Source organism: Sus scrofa, chromosome 15 (genome assembly GCF_000003025.6).
Source record: "Sus scrofa isolate TJ Tabasco breed Duroc chromosome 15, Sscrofa11.1, whole genome shotgun sequence".
In the NCBI taxonomy this organism is placed as follows: domain Eukaryota; kingdom Metazoa; phylum Chordata; class Mammalia; order Artiodactyla; family Suidae; genus Sus; species Sus scrofa.
The window spans coordinates 13,732,920-13,757,656 of NC_010457.5; the positions used below are offsets into that span (position 1 = coordinate 13,732,920).

The window sequence follows — 24,737 nt, forward strand, 5'->3', positions numbered from 1 at the left end:
CCACTGAGTGAGGCCAGGGATCGAACCCACATCCTCAGGGATACTAGTTGGGTTCTCAACCCATTGAATCACAATGGGAACTCCAGATACGTATTGTTAAAGATAAAGATTATCAAGAAGTTTTCAAAAATCCCCTGAAATCCTACTGTTAAAGATAATTCTCGACCTTAGAGGAAATCTTAGAAGGATAAAAGGGTCTAGAGAATTTTGAAATAGACTCAAGTGTTTTCTAGAAATTTAGTAAAGATAAAAGATGTATTTTAAGTCAGTGGAGTTTTTTTGGCAATTGTGTTGATATAGATGGTTATCTTTTTGATAAAAATCAGCTTGTTCTCAACTCTTTATACTTATGTAAATATCAAACATATCAAAGATTTTTTATGGTGGAACTATAATGTTATTATATCTTGATATTTTAAAATCTTGGTTTTAGAAGACCATTTAAAATGTGTCAGAAACTCAGAAATTAAAAAAAGAAAAAACTAAATTTGAATAAAATAGAAGAACTTTAGTATATCAAAAAAGTAGAATACTACAAAATCAAACACAAAATGAAAGGAGAAAACAAAATGGGAGGAAATAACAACACATGACAAAGAGTTAATTTTGTAACATTCTAAGTGCTTACTTTTAGCAATCAATAAAAATATGACAGAAACCACAGTAAAATAATGTACATTGACAAATACTTCTTTCTCAAGAGGGGAAAATCAATCAATAAATTTTTATTAATACCCTAGATATCAATAAGTAAATACTTTACTAGTATTTTTAAAATCCATAGCATATATTCTAGTAGTATACTAGGAAATTCCATTACAATCAACAAATGGAAAGGATTTTATTGTCAATAAGCTCATGAAAGTTAATTGCCTCATTTTCCAGATTATGTTGTATGTAGTCTATTTACCTGGAAAAGGGATGGGATAAGACCAATAATGTAACAGATGATTCTACATGAAAGTCCAAGAATGTCTTGGAATTTTCTAGATTTTACATATAAGATAAAATGCTCTGTTTATATTATGAGATTTATTTATAATTTTAATACACAAATAAGTGAATGATCAACGCTGCTCAAAATACAATTTTTGAATACATTCTCATGATGGATATTTATCCCCAAACTACTATGAAACTCAGACTATTATTAAAAAGAACCTTTCCCCCTTTCTTTACACTGAATTCAGGTTCCTGCAGATCCTTCATAATTTCTTCTTTGAGATCAGGTGGTGCTGTTGCATTAAAGTGGCAGGTTTCTGTCAAAAAATCCCAGAGCAGGTCTCCATTTTCATTGCCATCAATAAAACAGTCAGATATGTCCATGGTGGATAGAAGGTCATAACACTCATACTTAATCCCCAACTTGTCCAGCATCTGAGTGAGGTCAGACGATGTGACATACTGGCAGAGGTCATCCCGGGGTAAGCGAGATCCATACTTTTTCCATAGCTTGTCCCAGCCACTGGCTCCTGTGTAGCAGAACAAAGTTCATGCTTTCAATTATTCTCCCCCGCCCCCAACATACCTACTCTGTTAAGCAGGACACTAGATACTTGGAATACAGCAGTGAATTAAAAAAAAAAAGATTCTTGCCTTTTGTAGCTCAGTTCAAGGAGTGTAGGGGGTCGGGAAGAGGAAGTTAAATAAGCAAATAAATCAGATGCTACCAAGTGTTAATGAAAAACAGATCAGAGCAAAGAGTGAGGAGGAATGAGACATTGGATGAGTGGCTGCTCTATTTTGAGCGATCACCAACCATCTTTCTAATAATGTCACACTTGAGCAGAGAAATGCCAGCCTGCCATGTAGACGTTAGAGGGAGGATTATTCCAGGTGGAAAGAAGAGCAAATGCAAGGGACCTGAAGCAAGAACATGCCAGCAAACCAATGAGATTGGATTGAGTGAATTAAGAAGAAAATGGAAAGAAATGAGGTTAGATGGGTGGTGGAGGGGGTAGATTGTATGCTCAATCATATGGGCAAGATGGGAAGCCACTGTAGTGCTATCTAATAGCACTCCTGGCCATGGAGCATGTGAACTGTGGCTAGCATGACTAAGGAAAGGAATTTCAAGTATAGTTTAATTTTAATTCACTTTCTTTCTTTTTTTCCTTCTTCCTTTTTTTTTTCTTTTTTCTTTTTAGGGCCGCACCTGAGGCATATGGAGGTTCCCAGGCTAGGGGTACACTCGGAACTGCAGTTGCTCGCCTATGCCACAGCCATAGCAACTCTGGATCTGAACTGTGTCTACGCATTCTAAATGTAATAGTTTGTGTCCACTAACCCCAAACTCCCCATCCATCCCACTCCCTCCCCCTTCCCCCTTGGCAACCACAAGTCTGTTCTCCATGTTTGTGAGTCTGTTTCTGTTTTGCAGATAGGTTCCTTTGTGCCATATTTTAGGTTCCACAGATAAGTGGTATCACATGGTATTTGACTTTCTATTTCTAACTTACTTAGTATGAAAATCTCTAATTGTATAGTTGAAAGTTCACAGAACACTGTAAACCAGCTATAATGAAAAAAATAAAAAACATTATAAAAAAGGGCTAATGACACTGTAAATTAATAAAACCACTCTGAAGAATGAAAAAAAAAAAAACTCTAATTGCATCCAGGAGGCATATTTTTAAATGTATCATCAGGCATCTGGTTTTGGAAATAGTAAATTGTGATACCTGTTGGACATTCAGGCAGTGATAGAAGGAAAATAGTTGTTTGTGTTAGCCTGGTTAAGAGGAAAGGATCTAAAAGTAAGCACTGAAATAGAAAGAAAGAACACAGAAAATAGAGCAAATACTATGATAATTTACTCATTCCAAAGATGGGGTCGCCTCTCATGTCTATACACTTTCAAAATGCTGCCTTGGACTGCAACAGGTAGGTTGATTCCTAACAGTTTTGTCCTCAACGTCATAAGATATTTCAGCAATGTCTATTGTATTTAATTAAAAACCAGGCCCCGTATAGAAGCTAAGAGATGCAGCATTGGAAGGGAGAGAAATATAGGTTAGACTCTTCTGACAGTTCATGAATGATAAGGTTTTTTATTTTACTCTCTCATCCATAAGATGGGGATAACTATACTTACCCCAAATGCAACTGCAAATATGAAACGAGACAAATGAAGTGAATCATTGCACGATGGTAAGCACATGGCCAATGTGTAGTAAGTACTTAAAAAATAAATGAACATTGTATAGAATTAACTTGATAATGTATTTCTACTAGTTGTAATCTTGAGACTGTGAAAAAACAAACTTGCTGTTCAGAAATCTCTAGGAATAATAATAAAGCTAAAGAAGAGCAACTATTTATAGACCTTCTGATATGCGAATATATCAGTGGATATGTACACAGTGGATACAGTGCAGTAATTAAGAATGGTCTCTAAAGCCTAACATGCTGAGTGTGAAGCCTAGCTTTTCCTCCTACTAGCTTAGGGAACCTGTGCCCCAGTTTTGTCACCTGTAAATCAGGGATAATAACAGAATATAGTCATAGCATTTTTCCAAGGATTCACTAAGTTAATAAGGTAGGGCACTTAGAACCAAGACTGGCACAAAAACATTGCTAAAGTGTTAGGAAATTAAGTTGGACTTGGCCAAAGCAATATAAGAGCGAACCTATATTTTCTATGAGTCTCCGGGATTAAAAGTCACGATTTCGAAGTCATGAACATTTTAGGTTCTGAAAGCTGCTTTATGATATAATGAAAGTAATCAGACTCTTCCAGAAAGTATACAAACACTACATAGCCACACAGTTTTGCATATAATTATAGGATGTTGAGGTCATCCACAGGCTTGGCTAAAGTCTCCTGATTTAACTCAACAAGAGAATATCCAAGGCCGAAAATGGTAAATAATAAATAGCCCAGATAATTGATATTCCACTGGTATTTCAGAAGAGGAAGTGATGCCTGTAGGATAAGCTCTAGGAGAAGGTAAAATTGGAAAGAAGCAGAAAAAGATGAAACCTCAGTTCAATGAAAAAAAAAATGAGGCCATGAGTATGTATTAAAAAATCTTTCATTCCAAAAATAGTGATTGTCTGCCCAAATAAGAATTTGCCTACAAACGAGACTTTACAAGAAAACAGATATTTCAGTGTTTGAGGAGAGGCTCTGTTATCATCATCATTATTATTTTAGACCTGGCAGAGGAAAAAGAACCAATACTAATTGCGGAGAATTTGCTGGTGTCAGTGTTATGTGACTTGGTGCCATTTCTGAGCTAAGCAATTATACACTTTCTGACTAATGCGTTATCATAATGGCTCTCAGTGGGCACAACATATAGTTTTACTTTTGTTTTCAACATGATATAAACCAGATCCTTTTTTTCCCCACTGTATTAAAAATAACACACCATGATTTGCCTCCTTCCTTAGATAAGGAGAGAGCATGACAGAAAACTTCACTGATCTTCTTCTGGCTAATCTCCCTTAACCAGATAAGTTGCATTTTAATTAGCAACTCTCCCAACTAATCCCTAGCTACTACATTTGCAGAAAAAGTACACCACTGACATTATTTTAGGGTGCGATACTCTTCATTTAAAAAATATCCACATCTTCTTATTACTCTTCTTTTTCATCCCCAAATCAAATCTTTTATCTTTATAATCATCAACTTCTGCTCATGATAAATAAATGAATGTTTACTGAGCTGAGCTAATTCTTTAATGGATACTTAGAAACCTGAGGAAAGCTTCTTTTCCCTCAAGCAACATGAATTCAAATAGGCTGACTAGTAAAATACTGTCGTTTAATTATGATTTCAATTTCTCTTCCTTTTCCTAATTAGTTTCACTTGCCTACCCTTCATTGCTTTTGTCTGCCTATTTCAGTGTGTATGTACTGTGTATGTGTGTGTGCATACATGACATGCATTTCTTCTTTATTGAATTTTTTATTCCTGTTTATTAAATACATCTTCACATCTCCAGAACTTTCTATTTTCTCTGATTCTATGTCTCTCATGCAGTAAATTGTAGCTAAACATGGTCTCTTTTTTGGATGGCCACTCAGAACTAGTTGTAGTTAGGATATTATGAAACAGAAATAATAAACTATTATTCAGTTCAATTCAAACATATTCACTGGGTTTCTTCTTCTAGGCGACAAGGGCTTTACAAAGACCTGGAGCTAGAGAAAAGAGGCAGAGCCCTCTGTTCTCCGGGAATTCTCCTTATACTCTCCATATGCCTCTGATAGGAAATTAGCACATTGCTGAAAGTGATTACATCTCTGAGTCCTCCCTTAGATTAGGAGCCTTTCAAAGGCAGCGGAGGAGTGGGAGTTCCCTTGTGGCTCAGTGGGTTAAATACCTGGCATTGTCACTGCAGTAGCTTTGGTTACTATAGTGGCATGGGTTTGATTCCTGGCCTGGTAACTTCCGCATGCCATGGGTGCCACCAAAAAAAAAGGGGGGAGGGAGGAATAATAGTCATAGACATCTTTGCAACCTCACAGCTTAGCAGTGACTGATTATAGGAGCTCAATAAAAGCTGAATGAATCAAATTTATACCAAGACTATCCTATGAAGCCAGCTCAGGCTCAGGACTGAGAGTACAGGCTGTGTTTGAATATGCTGAACACACCTGACACTTTAACCATGCTAGGTGCCCTGTATAATTAAATCCAGAAACTGACCCCACATTTCATTATTTTACAGCCTAATAAATTACAAAAATGGATGTCCATATGGTGCTCAAATAACTGAGTAATTTGGTCTATTCAGAGAGATAACTCGGCCACTCAGTAATAGGTCATTGTTGGACTGGGATGGACAGGCAGGGGCTTTAGCTATGTGGCATACTTAAAAGGACCCTCTAAAGCAAGATGGTAATCCAGACATGCCATTATCTGCCTAGATGAGATACTGGCTCCATTAAGTGCTCTTAGAAGTTTAATTTAGTGATTAGTTCTAGGCTTATCTGACTCTGCCTGCAGCGAGCCCTCAGTTTGCTATATTTCCATGAGGCTATGGATGGTAGTGTCAAACTGAAAAAAAGGAAATACACAACCAGGCTTCTTTACCGCTAGGTAATTAGGAAGCAAATCCCATTTAGAAAGTAATTGCAATAAACATGATAAAAACAGAGCCTAGGGTGAACAGTTTTGGTGTAGGTGTTTTAGGGTAATATTCAAGTTTAAAGAAAGTTTTCATTGGGCAAGTATGGAGAATGGGGTTTCAAGAATTGTAATGTGGGCTGAGTGGAAGTTCAGGGCAATGGTTTTTACATGGGGTTAAGGTGAGAAGTTGATCAGGTACCTCTGATGACCTGGGGAGCTTTCTCAGACTTGTCTGATACCTACAGACTGGTCTGGCAAATAGAGATTTGAAGGGATAACGTCAAAATTAAAAGTGACTAATAAATACGTGGATCAATTCTGTACATGTTGATTGACAACAATAGAAGGCAGATGTGAGTGGAAAGTTCTTGTGATTTGTTTTCACTGTCGGAAACTGACCATGATCTGTTTTTCTCATATATTTTTCTCATATATTTGGGTTGGCTTTATTAATGCCACAAAGCAATTATTGCTATTCTCAAAAAAGGAAACTGCGGCCACTTCCATACACTGAAGGGCCAAAAGAATTTATCTCAGAGAAATATATTGTTGTTAAGATAGGTTTATAGGTGCACAGGTTTATCTAGGGCCAAGAGGTAGAGGAAAAAGGGAGTTAAGCTGCTCTATGTAACAAATAAGAGGGGTAGAAGGGGCAAGTAAGGAGTTGGTATCTTAGGGAAAGAACTGAGCTAAGAGGATTATCTATTAGTAATGTTTTCCTCTTTGGGATACCTGTCTCCTACAGTGTGTGTGGTAATGAAGAATTGTAAGCTGTGTACTGAAAAACCTAGTAAAATGTTTCCACCATAAAACTACAGAATGAGTAATTTTTGACTCAAAACACTTCTTTTCATAAAAAACTAACTGGTTTTTGATTTTTTTCCCCATGAACGTGTGTGTGTGTGTGTATGTATTTTTGTACATATATATATATATGTATGTGTATATATATGTATATACATACATAGTACAAACTGGTTTTTATTTGATTTTTCCCCATGAATGTGTGTGTGTATATATGTGTGTGTACACGTATATGTGTATGTATATGTCTATATATATTCATAGTACATATGAACCATATATGTGCATTTATGCCATGTAATGTAGGTATGATTATTCAGAAATAGCCTCTGTATAAATTAGTACTCACAGACCAAGTTCACAGCTAGGAAGTGCCTCAGCATTCTTGTTTTCATGGAAACATTTCACTGAGCCTGTTTTGGTTTGGACATATCCTGATGCCAATAAACCATGGATTCTATTAATGGATTCATGGCATAGCCATCAGAATATTATATTCATAAGGACACTTAGTCCATTCTCAGTTGCTTGCAGGCTCTTTGTGCCACTGACTAAACCTTAGGCTGGCTTTTTCTTATTGGCAGGCCTAGACTCACAGAAAGCTGCCTCTGGCAATCAAGTACTTAACTTCTGAAAATATTTAAGAATAAACCAAATATAAATAATAGTGGATCTGCATTTGATATGAAGTACATTCTAAAATCAAACATATATGACATCTGGATGAATTACTATTTATGTCTAAAACACTGTTCCTGTATTATTAACAGAGATTATTAAGAATAGACTGCCCTCAGTGTTGATAGTTAAATTTACTTTGTATTCCTAAATGCAGTACCACATGCTTTACCCAAGTGTTTTAATTTAGAGAGAGTGTAGTGGAAAACATCCAATTTACATAAGACCTTCTAAATGGGAAGATAGAGCTTTCCCACATAAAATCAGTATTTTAAATTAACCTGAGATTAAAATAGTATATCAAATGTTCTCTTTGGTAAGAGGTTGTATACAGGAACTCTCATTTTCCATACTCCCACATGAGTTCAAACCCAAGATTATAGGCAACAACCATGTTTGCCATCCTTAAGTAAGAGGAATGCCTCGTATTTAAGAAAAAATGAATTTTGTGACATGGTTTTTGAGCATGGGGTCTGGTATAAGCTTAGGAAGATAGAGGCCATTGAATGTCTAGAGCCAACCTGCCTAACACCATGTGGACAATCCATAAATATTACTGGATGAAAGAACTAATGAATTAATGAACTCAACAATGTCAATGTTTCATTTGCTAAATCTGTTTACTTATGTCCTCTGTGTAGTACTTATTATGTCACTGGAAGCAAGCAACCTAATGTGATCAAGTACCTTCTTTGAGAAATAACATAACAACACAAAACAAGTGAACCATTTTTTAAAATAATTATTTGAGAAGACCTATAATAAACAACATTGATATTGGTTCTCGAAATGCAAACTAATCAAATATGAAAAGTATCCCAAATATTTAAATCTTTATTTTATTTATTAATAAACATCACAGAAGGGAGAGAGACATTCAAGGGACAAAAAGGAGGTAAATAGAAATATTTACTATTTTCAGTCTCATTAGAAAAACTCCTGTCAGTTATATTTGCTGTATGTTATATGAAAAATAACTTATATAGACCACAAAGACAAATTTTCCCAAGAGGAAGAAATAAACCGACATTTAATTCCACCAGAACACCTAAATTGAGAACTGTTGTGAAGGACTTTCCTAATACTGTGTTAATGAATTGAGTCTGATCAGTAGCCAAGTCAAGAATTGCATAATGAAGACAAAATACACCAGATGCCTTCAAACACATGCGTACATGCACTACTGCTGTTTGAAAATTCAGGCTGAAGGAAAATAACTTACCTGACACAAGAATAATGAGAATCTTAGCATGACTAGCTAAGAGGCTATGGAAGAACTTGAGGGTGGCTGGAATATCTTCTACATAATACAGCATCTAGAAATGAAGGAAAAGAGAAACAGGACACTTTTCTATATCAATGTCTTGGTTGCTGAGACTAGATATTCCCTAGAAGGTTTAGTTTTCAAGTTGAGAGGATTTTTACTCAATAAAACACTTAAGAAATTTAAAAATTAAAGATGTTATATGGAGAGAATAATCATGTGAGAAAATATTGAGGGAGAGGGAAAACTATGAAATTCATTCAACTAGAGTCCAATAATTTTGAATTTACTCTTTCTGGCTTCAATAACACAGATTGATAGCTTGGGACACTTAGTCTCCACTCCACATGGGTGGTGTTCATTCTATGCTTACTCTATATTTTGTGAATTGTAGTTCTTCAGGGAGAAAATAGTGCCGGCACCATAAAAACAGACCCCATTTCATGGAACATTGCTTTAAAATTAAGCCCTTTGCACTAGCTTCACCATATGTTCGCAGATGCTTTTTTTAAATCACAGAAAATGTGACAGGCTTTGATGTTGACAGATTCTCTAGAAAAATGGACTGGATAAAGCCTAAGGTTACATGTGTAGTCACAAGGAGAGAGGAATCAGCCCATCCATTTTTAATAACTCTGAACAGTCTCTGATGAAATGCAGGGAGAAGTCTCCACCCAACACAGATAAAGCTTGGTATTCTACACTGGCACTGGAAATTCTTCCTTAATGGCTTACATCCCTGAAATCTACCTCCATAGATACTTACTTCTTGTATCTCATCTTCAGCTCTCTTGGACAAAAATTCAGTATCTTATGTAGATGCTCTGATAGAATGTATTGCATAAAACAAAAGCCACTTAACCTATGTCCCTCTCACATGAATGAATGAAATAAAATAGACTGGCACATGGCCTGTGCTTCCTCAGAGACCACAGTCAGTACCATGTCACTCCACGCTGTTCACCACAGAGACCATACACAGATAGGCACCCAGTTGCGGCTAATCCATTGGATGACTAACAAGCTATGACATGACCTGGCTGAAAAAGAGTAGGCAGGTCATAGCAGATGCTCTGAAATTTGATCTAGTAATCAAAGATTTTCTACAGTTGACTATGAATAGTAAGCTGCAAGGATGTCATGAGAGTGTTAGGACTGTAATGTACCATAGTGAGGCAGAGACATAGTACAGAAAAATGCAGAGGAGACAGAGAGGAACAGAATAGTAATGCAGAGGAGGCAGAGTTGCTGTAAGAAAGAACAAATGAACATGGGGGTTTTGAGAGAACCTGGAGAATGATCTCTGAAGTGGCAACATTTTATAATAGGTGAAGAATGAGATCCAGATTACATGCAGAGGGACTGGATTTAATCAAGGGAGGCTTTTGTAGTAAGATGAAAGAAATGGTGGGTACAGGTGCAACCACATTTACAAACTTGGAGGGTAAAAGATGATTTTCCACCTGATGGTTTTTCTTTTTGCTACAGAGTAGAACTGAGTTCATCCATTGGAAATGAGTGACAAGGAAGGGATTAGAGGAGAGGTAAGGAGAGAGAGGGACGTATGAAGCAGTTATACAGGTGACCCTTGAACAAGGCAGGGATTACAGATACCAACATTCCATGCAGTCAAAAATCCATACATAACAGAGTTGGCCCTCTCTGTACATGGTTTTCTCTATTTCTGGGGTTCCTCATCCAGTCATGTAGTATTTACTATTGAAAAAAATCCATATGTAAGTGGATGCATTCAGTTCAAACCTGTGCTGTGCAAGGGTCAACTGTATGAAAAGGTGGGAAAGTAAGTCTAGTAGAGAAACATCGTAGGTTTGCTGGACAATGCTAAACAGTCCCTTACAGGTAAAAGATTCCATATGCTAAGGAAGCAGAGATGTAGGACTACCTGGATGTGCCAAAACTGTAGTCATTTATTCCTAAGATTTTTTAAAGTTTACCCCTTTTCAGGTGATTGTACTTATGGACTGGAGAAAGCAAAAAACATTTTGTTGTTCATATTTTGGAAATCATGATATTTCCAAAATATATACATCTTCTAATGGTAGCCAAGACCCAAAGTCTATACACCTCTAAGCCCTCTAGATACAATGACCTCTGGAAATATGTCCCCATGCCATCTACTGAATAGTCACCCCCTTTCCAAGAAACACACTATTGTAATTCTAAGAAACACACTATTGTATTTCTAAGAAACACCCATCCGTGCTGGACATGGAAATAAATTCCTAAAGAAGAGTGACTGATATGCGTAACATTTTGTTAACCTGAGGAATCATCCAGCTTGCCCCTGCTGTCATATGCATGCTAGTCCGGTCATCAACAGGAGGCAGAAGCAAGAAGATTCAGAAAATCCTTAGGACATTGGTCCATCCAGACCATTAGAGTTACTGGAGAACTGTTACTGGATGTGTTACAGTGAACTATCTATGAACTATCAATCCTACAAAAATTAAGCCAGCAATGAAAAAAAATCAGTAACTATGGAGGTATTTTGAGTAGAGAGAACTGGCCTTTTGAATATTACAGAGAATCTCTTAGTGTAATTAACATCTTTATCCTCAATTTGGACAGATAATGCTTATTTGTCAAATCAGAAATCAGATTTTTATTTTTCTTTTTAAAATTAGACTATTAGGCACTCTGAAATATTTATGAAAAATCCTTTTTCCTGAGTGTATATAACAATAAATATTTCTTACCTGAATCATATGAATAAAGTCCCACTTCTGAAGTTCTTTTTTCTGCATCATTCTATTTTGATATTCAGATGATGTCTCCTTATGCCAGGCAAACTTTATGTTCTCGAGGTTTGATGTCTTGGCTACAAGCTCTAAAATACAGAGAAAAGGTGGCACACCATCAATTTTAATTGCAAATTTGGAACCCATTTCCATTTAGAATTTTAATGCAATCAATGATATATACATAACAGATATAAAGCACGTTTTTCTTTTTTATGTAGTCCAGAAGACCAGATAGTTCATCCTTGTTTTTCCCTAGTATTAAATGAAATTAGGGAGGAATAAAAGAGTCAGTAAGAAATAATTGTGAGAATCCTGATCAGACATAGGTACCATTATCTCAGTATTAATGCAGAATCAATTGGTGATTTTACTGGAAAACTAAGTAAAACAGGTGATGCAATTCTGTAACCAAGGAAACAGCAAACCACAGCCCATGGGCCATATCTGTCCCACCACCTATTTTTAAATAGATTGCAAGCTAAAAATACTACTCTACTTCCTGACCTCATGCTCGGTCTTTCATATCTCATGCCATTACACTTTTTTCCCCCCTTTTAGAGCCACACCTGCAGCACATGGAAGTTCCCAGGCTGAATCAGAGCTGCAGCTGCTGGCCTATGCCATGGCAACAGTGAATCAAAGCCACATCTGTGGCCTAGACCCCAGCTTGCAGCAATGCCAGATCCTTAATCCACTGAGTGAGGCCAGGGATTGAATCCACACCCTCATGGAGACTACGGCCGGTTCTTAACTTGCTGCGCCATAATGGGAATGCCCCATTACACCTTTAAATGGTTGAACACAATAAAAAAAAATACTTAATGATAGGTAAAAATGATATAAAATTTAAATGTTAATGTTTCTTAATTTTTTTTTGCAATATACCCACACTCATTAGTATATGTATAGTCTACAGCTGCCTTTGTGCCTCAGTGGCAGAGATGATAAAAGATGTAATAGATCATGTGTCCTTCTAAATCTAAAATACTCTTTGGCTCTTTTCAGAGAAAAGTTTTCTGATTCCTGCTGTAAGCAATTAAGTGCAAGCCCTTTAAGGGCAGGGATTCTGTTTAAATATCTCTGAATGAATTAATGACTCTGTGTCTAAGAATATATATCAAAAATAATAGTTGATGACCAGGGGATAGATGGAGATTTCAGTAGAAAAATAATAATAATAATTCTATTTACTATTCATATTCTTCATTGTTTAGTCATGCCTGCCAAGAAAACAAATTATTTAGGTTCTTCTCCCAATAAGCTTACAAAGAATATACCATAGTAACTATGTTATTACTGATTCAAGAACACATCTGGGATGACAAGCCTTTCAGAATAGGATTTGGTATAGAGCACCATGGGTTATAGGTACCTTTGTACTTGGTTATTTGTTCAGCACTTGGTTCAACAACTTCATTGTTGATACGAATTCCTGGGTATTGAGCCCGTACTTTGGAGAGAATTTGAAGATCAATTTCACCTAGAAGAAAAGCATATGGAACAGATCACCTCAGTCCAGAAAGAAATGATTACGAATAATTTGAACTAGTTTACTATTTCTAGGACAGCCCAGCATAAATCAAGAATAATACGCAGCTGTTGCCCTGCCACCATGTCTACAATGCAGAACAGCTAGGTTGTAAGTAGGAATCATAACGCAGTTTGAGAAGAGCTATGACTGCTATTAATTCATTTATTCATTCACTCACGTAACCTTTATTTAATATCTATTTTTTATTCCAGTAAATCTAAGATGCCATTACATATAGGATGCATACAACCCTTCTTTTTATATCACTAAATCAGAAAAAAAGTCAGTTATAATTTTAAGATTCATCAACTAGAAGATGTATGTCAGTTTCATAGATATTAAAATATGAAAAAAATGCTTTAGAATTGATAAATTAGGCTGGGCCAGAAGCATACCAAAAATAAGTCAGATACAAAATATGTCAAGTATTAAAAAAGGATAAAAATATATTTAGACCCGTGCCCTCAAAAACACCATGGTCTAGTGAAAGAAACAGACATGGAGAGAACCCTGGATGGGTGGGGCTATGGTGGGAAGAGGGAAGGAGGCAGTGAGGGAGAGGATTGGAGGGGAGGCTGAGGGGATGGAAAGCTTCATGGCAGGACATCACTCCTAAGTTCTCTGTTAAGTGGATGTTAGCATGGAAACATCTGTGGAAATGGGAATTGCACATAGAGTGGACAAGAAGACAGAGGCATGACATCAGGAAGTAGAAGAGTATATGTGATTCAGAGGTTTGGAGTATTAGGCAAGGCAGAGCCTCCAAGCAAGAGGTGACCCTAGAGAGGCAAATGAAGAGGAGGTTATAGCAGAATAGGTTCTTATTTATTAATTCATGCACCAATGATTAATTATTTATTATGCACCGGGCACCACACAAGACTAGCAAATAATGATAAGAGGAGCAAACAGATGCCCTCCCTGATGAAAATATAGCCTGTCAGCGATTATGAGAGATGGTGGCAAGGTGGATAGACTTAATGTCCAAACCCCTCTGATTCACTTGGAATTATGACCTTCGGCAATTTACTTTATCTCTCCAAGCTATGTCTTCCTTATCAGAAAAATAGCAATAATAATGGTACAGAATTTACTGGTTGTAAGGATTAAATGAGGCAATGCATATAAAGCACAGTGCAAGATAGAGTTGGCACCCAATAAATGTTAGCTGTTCATTATTTTTAATGTTATCATTGAGTCCCTCTCTTTAAAAATCTCTCTTCCTTCCCTATTATTGATGTCTCCAAATTAAGTTTTGCACTTTTACTCTCTTAGTTATGATGTTGACCTTCACTAAAATAGACTTATGTGCTGGCAAGACTAGCATATGAAAATGACATTAGTCTTTAACATTTTGGCATAAATGGCATTAATAGAACCTTTCTAAGGTTAGATATGACAGGCAACAAAAGCAGAGCCATAAGACTCAAAGATCTGAAAAGAAAGAGATGAGGAAGATAAGTCAGGAACAAAAGATGCTAGACCAGGAAAACAGGGTGCTCTAATAGTATAATGAGAGTCCCAAATATTGGTAATGGGTGATGGTGACGAGTTGGGGTGGAGTTAGGCAGAAGACATGGGAAGGAAGCTGAAGTGGTGGATGAAAAAGCCTATGTGACAATTTTGTCCAAAGCTGTCCCCACCAACATGAAACTTTTTATTCCTTCCTTAATTGTAATTCTAGCTGTCATTTATTGGTCACCTGGTATTTGTCAAACACTGTGCGAGGCACTTGGCTTGAAAAATCTCACTTAATCCTGACCACAGTGCTATCACAAACTCCACAGCATTGTTTCCAATCAGATAAGGTGATCTGAGTGATTTGACACTCAGGAAATATTAATATGCCCAAAGTTTAAGGCATATTTGTCTAACTCCAAAGTGTACGGTCGTTAACTACTTCATCCTAAGAAATAGGAAAATACCAAAAACTAAAAGGACATAGGATTTTTTTCTTATTCTCTGCATTAATTATTTTTGAAGTGTAGCAAAGATAACTAAGGCAAAAAGCTGATAGGACAATCTGTGGGGCTAATGACAAATAGACTCAAGCTTGCTCCAAAGGACCAGAGGGCAAAAGTTCTGTTCTGGCCTCTATCAGCCTAGCTATATATTTTAAATAAAAAAATCATATGTTCTGAGGATTCCAAATCTAACATTTTATAATTCAGAGAGTGGAAATGCAACATTTTTCCTGGGGCTTGAAGAGCTCTTCTAAGGTGGACATTGACATTCAGGATCTTCCCACATGTTAGAATGGATCTAGCATATCCCCAGAGTATCCCCCTAACTTGTCACTTCCCCAACCTGCAGAATTCTTCTACCACAGTCAGAGCCACCCTGTCCCACCTCCTAGGACAATGATAAAATGTTAGAATTGCAACTGAGACATCGAAACCACAGGTTTACGCAACAACCTCTAGGTTGTAAACCCAAGTGTGGACGTGAACCTTCTGTGCATTCACTGTTAGATTTCTAGCAGCAATGAATGAACAAGAGGAGATAACGACATTATTTCCTCAGGAGCTAGCATGTAAAATCCAGTTCTAACATCGTTAAGTTTGGTGACCATGCTTATTGTTTGCCAGGGACAGTTGTATTTTATGCTCCTGGTACTGATGTCTCATCTGGTTTTGTTCCCCAAGATTTTTATTTTTTATTTTTAAGATAATATTATTATTGCAATTTTATTTTTGAAAATACTTTCTTTCAAAAGAACTATTATTAAAAGTTGTTTTGTGTGTGTGTATGTGTGAGTTTCTGTTGTGGCTCCGCAGGTTATGAAACCAACTAGTATCCATGAAGATGCAGGTTCGATCCCTGGCTTTGTTCAGTGTGTTAAGGATCTGGCATTGCCCCAATCTGCAGTGTAGGTTGCAGACGTGGCTCTGATCCCACATTACTGTAGCTGTGGTATAGGCTGGTAGCTGCAGCTGTTATTCGACCCCTCGCCTGGGAACTTCCATATCCTACACGTATGGCCCTAAAAAGCAAAAAAAAAAAAAAAAAAAAAAAAAAGTTTTTTGTGTTGAGATTTAGATGGTTTACAATATTAGTTTTCAGATGTACAATGTAGTGATTCAAAATTTTTATATTTACTCCATGTATAGTTATAAAATATTGTCTGTATTCTCTGTACTGTACATATCTTTATAGCTGATTTATTTTACACATAGTACTCTGTAACTCTTAATCCCCTACCCTTATCTTGCTACTTGTCCTTTTTCCTCCCTGCTGGTAACCACTATATAGTTCTCTGTATCTGTGAGTTTGTTTCTGTTCTATTATATTCATTTTATTTTTTAGATTCCATATTTAAGTGATAACAAATATTTGTCTTTCTTGGTCTGACATATCACTTAGTATAAGTACCCCCTAGTCCATGCACATTGTTGCAAATGGCAGAATTTTATTCTTTTTTACGGCTGAGTCATATTGTGTTGTGATTTATGCATCACATATTCTCTTTATCCATTTTTGATGAACACTTAGGTTGTTTTCATGTCTTGGCTATTGTAAATAATGCTGCTATGAACATTAGGGTGCATGTATCTTTTTAAATTAGTGTTTTTCTTTTCTTTGGATATATTCCCAGGACTGGAATTGCTGGATCATTCGGTAGTTCTATTTTAGTCTTTTTTTAAGAGACGTCCATACTGTTCTCCATAGTGGCTGCACCAATTTATATTCCCACCAAATGACTCCTGGAGGTCCCTTTTCTCACATCTTTGCCAACATTTGTTATTTGTAAACTTTTGATGACAAAAAAAATGATTTTATAAATTGACCAATATAAAAACAACTTGTTCAATCAATATTTCAAAAAATTATAATTTTAACTTCTTTTACCCACTCCCTTCCACTCTTACTCTGAAAAGTATCCTGGATTAGACAACAAACAATGTTCATAAGGCACTTATTATCTATGTTATGTTTGTTATTATAACAGACTCTATTATTTCCTATGTGAGATTCAGATAGAGAGAGAAAGATATCCCATAAGACAATATATTCCTTGATCTCATAGCGTATGTAGTTAGCTTTCTAGGTTCACTCAGAAATAAGAGAAATGCATTTTAAAAAATGATTTATACAAACCTCTTCCCCCCAAAAGAGAATCAATAGAGAAGTAGTTCAGATGGTCTATAGTATTACATTCTAAACATTTAGCATTCAGTTATAAATAAATTTAGCTACAAATCTTTCTTAATATATCACCTATCATGTTCACTGTCCATCTAGACACCCAAGCTTTGCTCTTTGCTTCATCCTTCCTCTGGGCCATCTATAAATTTTCCTGCTAAATGTTTCTTTACTTTCTCTATTCTATCCCTATAAGCAATGCCCTTGTCCAGGCTCAAATTATCTATCTCTTGGAATACTATAATAATATCCTAAAAATTCAACCTATCACTGCTAATCTTCATCACCCTCAAAGCCACAATCATTTAAAACCCTGAGCTACATAAGCCTATCACTTCCTGGCTTATAAACTTCTAATGACTAATCAACTGGATAAAACCCAAGCTCCTTAACTGAGCACAAACCACCCTGCCTACTTCCTTATTCTCATCTCTCAAACTTCCTATTTTGATACTCTTGGCTCTAGAAACCCTGAATTTCTTGCATTTCCACCCTTTTCTCTCCTCCTTCCCCTATATATATATATATATATATCATGGTTCTTCCGTATATTTTGTCCTCTGCCCATGCTCTCTCGCCTGCCTGGAATACTCTCCTCTCACTTCTGCACTTCATCTAACTCCTAGGCATCTTTCACACTTCTATAAATGACTGATTACCTCCGTAATTTTTTCCCAAAGAGCCTGGAATTAGCATCAGTACCCTTCAGACAGAAAGTGCACATCAACTGACTGAAGTTTGCAACACAGATAAAACGTTGTGTTCCGTGGTCTGAATTATCGCTTTCCTTCATTTGTTTTATTCACTAGCAAAGGCTTGATTCCAGTGAGCTTGTTAAAAAGTATCAAGGACTCTAAAACGCTAGATAAAGCATGTGAACAGATTTGATCATCAATCACTGAAAAACTTGTGAGGGGTTATCAAACCCTATAGTACCATGAGTCAGCAGTAAAGAGATGCAAATAATGAAAAAATAAGAAAAAAGAAAAAAGGAGGACATTTGTTCTTTCTCAGCTGCATCCTTCTGAGTGGGAGCCATTACATCATGAATGTGTTCCTGTATCAGATGTTAAGTGCCCTACAAAGGCTTTTAAAGAGCACAAGTGCCAAACTAACATGCTGAAAGAATAGGGTAAAGTAAACTAGAAATGAATTGATCAAATAATTCAGAAATTCTCCACAAATTCAAGGGTAAACAAGACATGTGGAAGCCAGCACCCTGCTGCTCTTATTGTGCATTCCAAAGCCTTCTGGGAATCTTAACTTGGAGGTCCAGAAAATAGCATTTAAGGGGAGTAAGGCAGTACTTGTTAATTTTTATAGTTAATCTCCTTTCACATATGATCTTTCATTACGCATTACTTGATCATAATTCTGACAATTGCAAACCACTTTTTTTGACATCCTAAGCCTTTAGGCCAACAGTTGTTTGAGTTAATAACTAAAGCCTTATTATCAGTTTCCTCCTAAAGTTTTGGAACAAAATCTACAGTTTCCTGTGACAAATGAAAAAATTATAATAATTAAGCAACTCTATGCTAATATACCATCCTTCCTTTTTTTCTTTTTCTTTTCTTTTCCTATTTCCCTTCCTTTCCCCACCCCCTTTTGTGAGCACCAAGGCAAATTAGTGATTTTGGAGACTGGGCATTTTATGATGATGTAACTGATCAGTTGATCAATATGTGGAATTTGGCAAAATGAGGAAAATCCAAATATGTATCAGCATGAATCAAAAACTTTTTTTCTACTAGGCTAGGTTGTGGAGGTTTTTTTGTTTTTGTGGGATTTTTGTTTTGTTTTATTATTATTATTAATATTTTTTTTTCTTCTGTCCACCCCTGTGCTATTTTCTACCAAACAATATACGTTGACTTTTTGATTTGGAAAGTTAAATGAAAACTAAAATTTTAAGATCTCCTTCCTTACAAATCTCTTTCTTTTCTACTAGTCTGTTTGTCAAATTAACAACTATAGAATGACTTCCCATGTCTCCTTTCTGAGCTGAGTGTTTTACTTAATTTTTATAGTCAGATAATTTTATGGTTATAATATCTTGCTTTCATGTGGACCATATTTTAAATACCTCAGGTCTGTATTTGAAGATGGGCATATAATTGGAACCTCTGACAATGCAACTTAAATAAAAAGTTCAAAAACAAGGAGTTCCCCATTATGTCTTAGTGGTAACAAACCCAACCAATCTCCATGAGGATGCGCGTTTGATCCCTGTCCTCGCTCAGTGGGTTAAGGATCTGGCATTGCTGAGAGCTGTGGTTCAGGTCTCAGACACAGCTCAGATCCCAACTTGCTGTGGTTGTGGTGTAGTCTGGCAGCTGCAGCTCTGATTCGACCCCTAGCCTGGGTACCTCCTTATGCCACAGGTACAGCCCTAAAAAGGAAAAAAAAAAAAAGTTCAAAAACAAGGGAAAGGGTAGAGATCTTATCTTCTAGACAACTTTTCTCCAACCCCTGAACTTTAAGGATATATTTAATGAGATAGCAGAGGAATGTTGCCTTTTTGCTTGAAATCCAAATCATTTGATTAAAAAGGAAAAAAAATATGAAAAGGAAAAGTTGGAAGCTATAGAGACAAAATTGAACTCAAATTTAGCATTCCCCAGAAATATCTTATGCAAATTTGTTAATACCTCTGCCCTTTAAATTTCATATCTGTAAATTAGAGATAATATAGTCTAAGACACAGGGTCATTGTAAATGTTAAAGGCATTATATGGTGATAATTTACCACAGTTCATGATGTATGGTAATAATTCAATAAATTGAAGCTACTTGGAGTTCCGGTCATGTCTCAGTGGTTAATGAATCCAACTAGTAGCCATGAGGAAATGGGTTCAATCCCTGGCCTTGCTCAGTGGGTTAAGGATCCAGCACTGGCATGACCTGTGGTGTAGGTCTCAAATGTGGCTTGGATCCTGTGTTGCTATGGCTGTGGTGTAGCCTGGAGGCTATAGCTCCTATTTGACCCCTAGCCTGGGAACCTCGATATGCTGTGGGTGTGGCCCTAAAAAGACAAATGACAAAAATAAATAAATTGAAGCTACTATGCATTAATTCAACAGATATTTTTGAGCACCTACTAAAAGCCAGGTTCTGAACACTAGAGACACAGCAATGAATAAAACAGACAAAAATATTCAACCTTTAAGGATGGTGATAAGTCCCATGGAGGAAGCCAAGGCAAAAAAAAAAAAAAAAAAAAAAAAGCAAGGGGGAAGTTATGAGGGGAGGCTTTGTGATTTTCAATTGGGTGATCATGTAAGCTCCCTGGACAAGGTACCATTTAAGAGAAGTCTAAAGGAGACTGGGAAAGAAGGAAATGAAGATTTGCTTTTCCAAATGGGCAGCTCCATAATACAATGACAATTTGAAAGAACACTCATCACATATGCATGATGGCTTGTTTTTCTGACTGAGCTACATTAAATGAAACACAAATCCCAGGTGGAGAACCCTGGGGCTTCCCCAAATAAGAACATCCTCTAGGTTAAGAAAATTGAGGATTAAAGACTGGTTGAGGTATCGCCAGCCATTTGATTTCTGCCTATTCTTGCTTCATTTCTCATATCAAAATATATGTGAATTCTTTAGATTATCAGCAGGAAAAATTTTATTCTATTACACATTGCATTAAGATTATGATCTTCCTCATTCCCTCTACTAGAATATCAGACACAATAGTTTCTAGGGAGAAAAATTGCCCAGATAACTCTCTGCTTAGTGATAAAAAATGATTTCAGCTATGAGTTTGCAACCAGAGCAAGAACAATCTGATTTTGAGCTTCAGTACAAAAGATAAAAGATTCTTGACAAGATCACGTCTCTTCTCTTCTCTTTCTCTTGCTCTTTCTCTCCCCCTCCTTCTTCCCTCTTTCCTTTTTGATTTTCTTGTTTAACCATTGGTTTTTTAGTATCATGTTGTTTAGTCTCCATGTAGTCATTTTTTTCTCATTCTCCGCCCCCCATGTTTGATTTCTAGTTTCATACCATGTGGTCAGAGAAGATGCTTCTCACCCCCCTTCTCTCAATCTCACTCTCTTTCTCTTTTTCTCTCTTTCTTTTTCTCCCTCTTGGAGGCCTCAGTATGTAGTCTGTTCTGTCAGTATGGAAAGATGAGAATAGAATATTAAAATAGCTGTAGGGTCTTGGGAAGGGGCTTATAAATTCTGAGCCAAATGGGCATTGCCATTTGCTTTCATGTGTCTTCTGGCTGTTGGCCTAAGAACAATACTGCCTGAATGCTTTGCAACTGCAGAAGGCCTAAAAAAAGCCATGCAACTAAATTGTTCTATAAAACACAAACTTAGAGAAAATGCCCCAAAGGATGCTGAACACTGAAGTATAGAGATATTTAATAGACAATTCAAGAAAAAAAGACCGAATTTTGCCCTACTTTTCAATCTATACATTTTAAATATTCAGACATTTGCTACTTAAGCACATATACATAGAGGTAAACTCTATGTCTATAATGTTGTGATGTTTAAGTCATATTGAATTACCCTTAATAAAATGCCAACTTTGTTCTACCTTCTTCATGCCCAAAGACAGGATTTATGAGCTGATACTACTTGAACTAGCAAAGGGAGTCCAAAATAATCATGCAATTGGTGTGATTACATCAATTATCAGTACACATGCCCACGGGTGCGCTCTGATGCTCTTTCTCAAGTAACCCTCATGATCTGTTTTCTCACCTTCACTCCACTGGCCTGCCCCACTAATAGCAGTTAAAACACTGAGGAAAACCATCAGTCATTTATACCCTAGTGTGAGTAGAGTCTGAAAGGCTGATGCCTTTGTGGAATAAAAAGCAAGTACCTAAAGGAACAGAGAGTGGACACCCACCATCCTCTTGACCCACATCACCTGCACCTTCATCGCCATGGCTACCACCCCTTGCAGCAGCAATGGGAGAATCTACGGACTCTGAAGAAAAGCTCTGTGAAGTTACAACATAGGCAAGATTGTCCTTAAAGCATGTGTACAGGTATAATACTATTACTGGTGAAATATGGCCAAAGGAAAATTGTCATGAAAACATGTGTCAGAACAGTGCTTTGGGCATCAGCTAAAGAGCTGAAGGAACTGTCAGAAGTCAGCAAGTCTACTCATCTCTCTTCAAGTATAAGATTATAATTTTAATTGGGTTTGTTTTTCCTGTCTCTGGCTGTAAAATTAATTCTATATAAAACTAGAAACACAGAAGTATAAATTAGAAAGTAAATCTCATTACTAGAAAGTAAACATTAACGTTTTGTTTTGTTTTTCCCTGTTGCTTTTTTTTCCCCCTTTGAACAAATAATTTTCTTTACTCAGGTGAGATCATTTTTAGATATAGTTTTATAAATAGTTTTTTATATGTAGTTACTTATAATGTAGTTTTAAATTTTTTGCTATTATCAGGCATCTGGCAATGAACCATGAATTGTGCAAAAAATTTTTTCTCAGATTAATTCCAAAAACCAGAATTAATGGTTAGAATGAGATCCTTTGTCTTTGGTGATATTAACGCAAAACTGAACAGACCTCAGATGTCAGCTCCTGAGATAGGATGCAGGTTGAAGAACTTTAGCATATTCTTAGAAGACCTCTGAGCAGGTAAGTCCAATCCCTTTGCTGGAGCTCTTGGAGGTGAGGGGCTGAGATACAGGGTGTGGGGAGGATGTACAGAATCTATGAGGAGAAGCTGAAGCATCAGCTGGGGCTGTGTTGGCATGGCAGGGATTAGCTATTTACCAAGTATGTCAATATTTTAACAAGCATCACAAGGTCCTTGTGCTTTAGATAAATATCAGAACTTTTCTTGATACATAAAGCCAGGTTACTTTCAGGAAAATTTCATTACATTTCCTACTCTTACCTTTTGTACATAAAAGCTTTCATGTCACTGTAACCTCATCCCTACTGCATATTTTTAAATCTTCCCAAATTGTTCTCAGTAAAAATTTGAACTTTTCTTTAAGTAGGTTTCTTATATTTTGGATTGAATATATTAGTGGCTCACTAATCTAATGTTTTTTCACCACTTCTATCAGTTTGTTATTAATAAAAACAAAGCCTCAGAAGACCCTGGGCATTGACCCTAGTCTCTAGGACCACAAAGCCCCTTGTGGCATCTGTGATTAGGTTCACCAAGTATAAAATGGGGATGACAACAGACCTGCTCCACCAGGGTTATATGATTGTGTGTATTAAATCACAAAATTTTATTCAATAGTGTATGTCAAGTAGAAGCACATTTACCACCTGAGAGACAGCATCCCGAACTGGTATAAGGTCTTGGGAAGATACAGTTTTTCCTTCAGCAAAATTAGAGATAATCACATACCGTGGACTTTCTAGTACACTGTAAATAATCAAAGCTGTATGTGAAAAACACGTGTTAAAAAAAAAGAAAAGTGGATCTACTATATTGCCTTTTTTTCCTGTTTTACGTGAATCAGGCCATTACTGCATTCTTATTAATTTTATGGCTGTACAACTGAGTTTATTTGCTTTTCTAAGTATACAGACATTTATACTTAGAAAAGTAGCAGATAATGGTAGTTTTGTTTTCACTCTGCTCATTATTCCGTTTCCCTGTTTAAAACCTTATTGAGTTAGCAAAACAATTGTTTTTACTTTTGTTTTAATGACAGTGGTTCCAATGTTGTCATTATGTTGACCTTTCTCAACTCTAATGTGTCTATCTTAACAATACTTCCCTGTTCACTGAAAGTTTTAAATGTAATACGAGGCAAATTATTTTGGTAAATTTATATATGGAGAATAGTTTACTTTAAAATAATATAGTTATGAATGCCTTTAACAAGTACTTTATATATGAGGCTCCAAACTATGTTTACCTAAAGTAGACAGCCCTAAATCCAGTAAATTAATGATTGGCTAGAGTCTATAATCTTCTGGTTATTGAGTAAGTTTTATTCATGCTGCACATGAGTAAAACAGTTCTTACTAATTTCAAATTATAAGGCAATTAGAATCCAGACTAAAAACCACCTGCATGTCTCAAAGTCCTATTTAAATTCCACCTCTTCAATATAACCAAGCATGGTGTTAGCCACGCTACTCTAGAGAAATGAGTACTTCTTTCTAGTAGGTTCTTATAAAACCACAGATTTTCTGGACTGAAAGCACCTTTCATAGCCCAAACACCCAAGAAATCAATGTCTGAGTCCCTTCCATAGAATATCTGAAAAGTATTTTTCCAGCCTAGGCTGATATGCCTAGAGTGACAGGTAGCTCTATATCCCAAGATGTGTATTTTCACTTCTGAACAGGTTTAATCATTAGTAAATTCTAATACCAAACAAAGAAATCTCTCTCTTTCAACCACTGGCCCTTTAGGGAAAAAATATTCTGTCATTTGCTCAACAGGAAATATCTGAGGGTGGCAATAAGCACATTTAAATTCTTTTTTTAGGGCAAAAAAAGTCCCCTGAGTCCCCA

At 36.4% G+C, this 24,737-nt stretch overlaps 1 protein-coding gene across 1 annotated transcript in view; it reads right to left on the reverse strand.

The window, feature by feature from the left end:
- HNMT (histamine N-methyltransferase) overlaps positions 493-24,737 on the reverse strand; it is a 34,695-nt gene continuing 10,450 nt past the window's right edge. Inside the window, exons 3-6 of the mRNA NM_001244561.1 lie at positions 12,963-13,070; positions 11,546-11,676; positions 8,787-8,880; positions 493-1,472 (exon numbers count right to left, since the gene is read on the reverse strand). Of these exons, the coding sequence (NP_001231490.1) occupies positions 1,117-1,472; positions 8,787-8,880; positions 11,546-11,676; positions 12,963-13,070 (689 nt within the window). The 3' untranslated portion in view covers positions 493-1,116. The remainder of the gene's footprint in view (positions 1,473-8,786; positions 8,881-11,545; positions 11,677-12,962; positions 13,071-24,737) is intronic.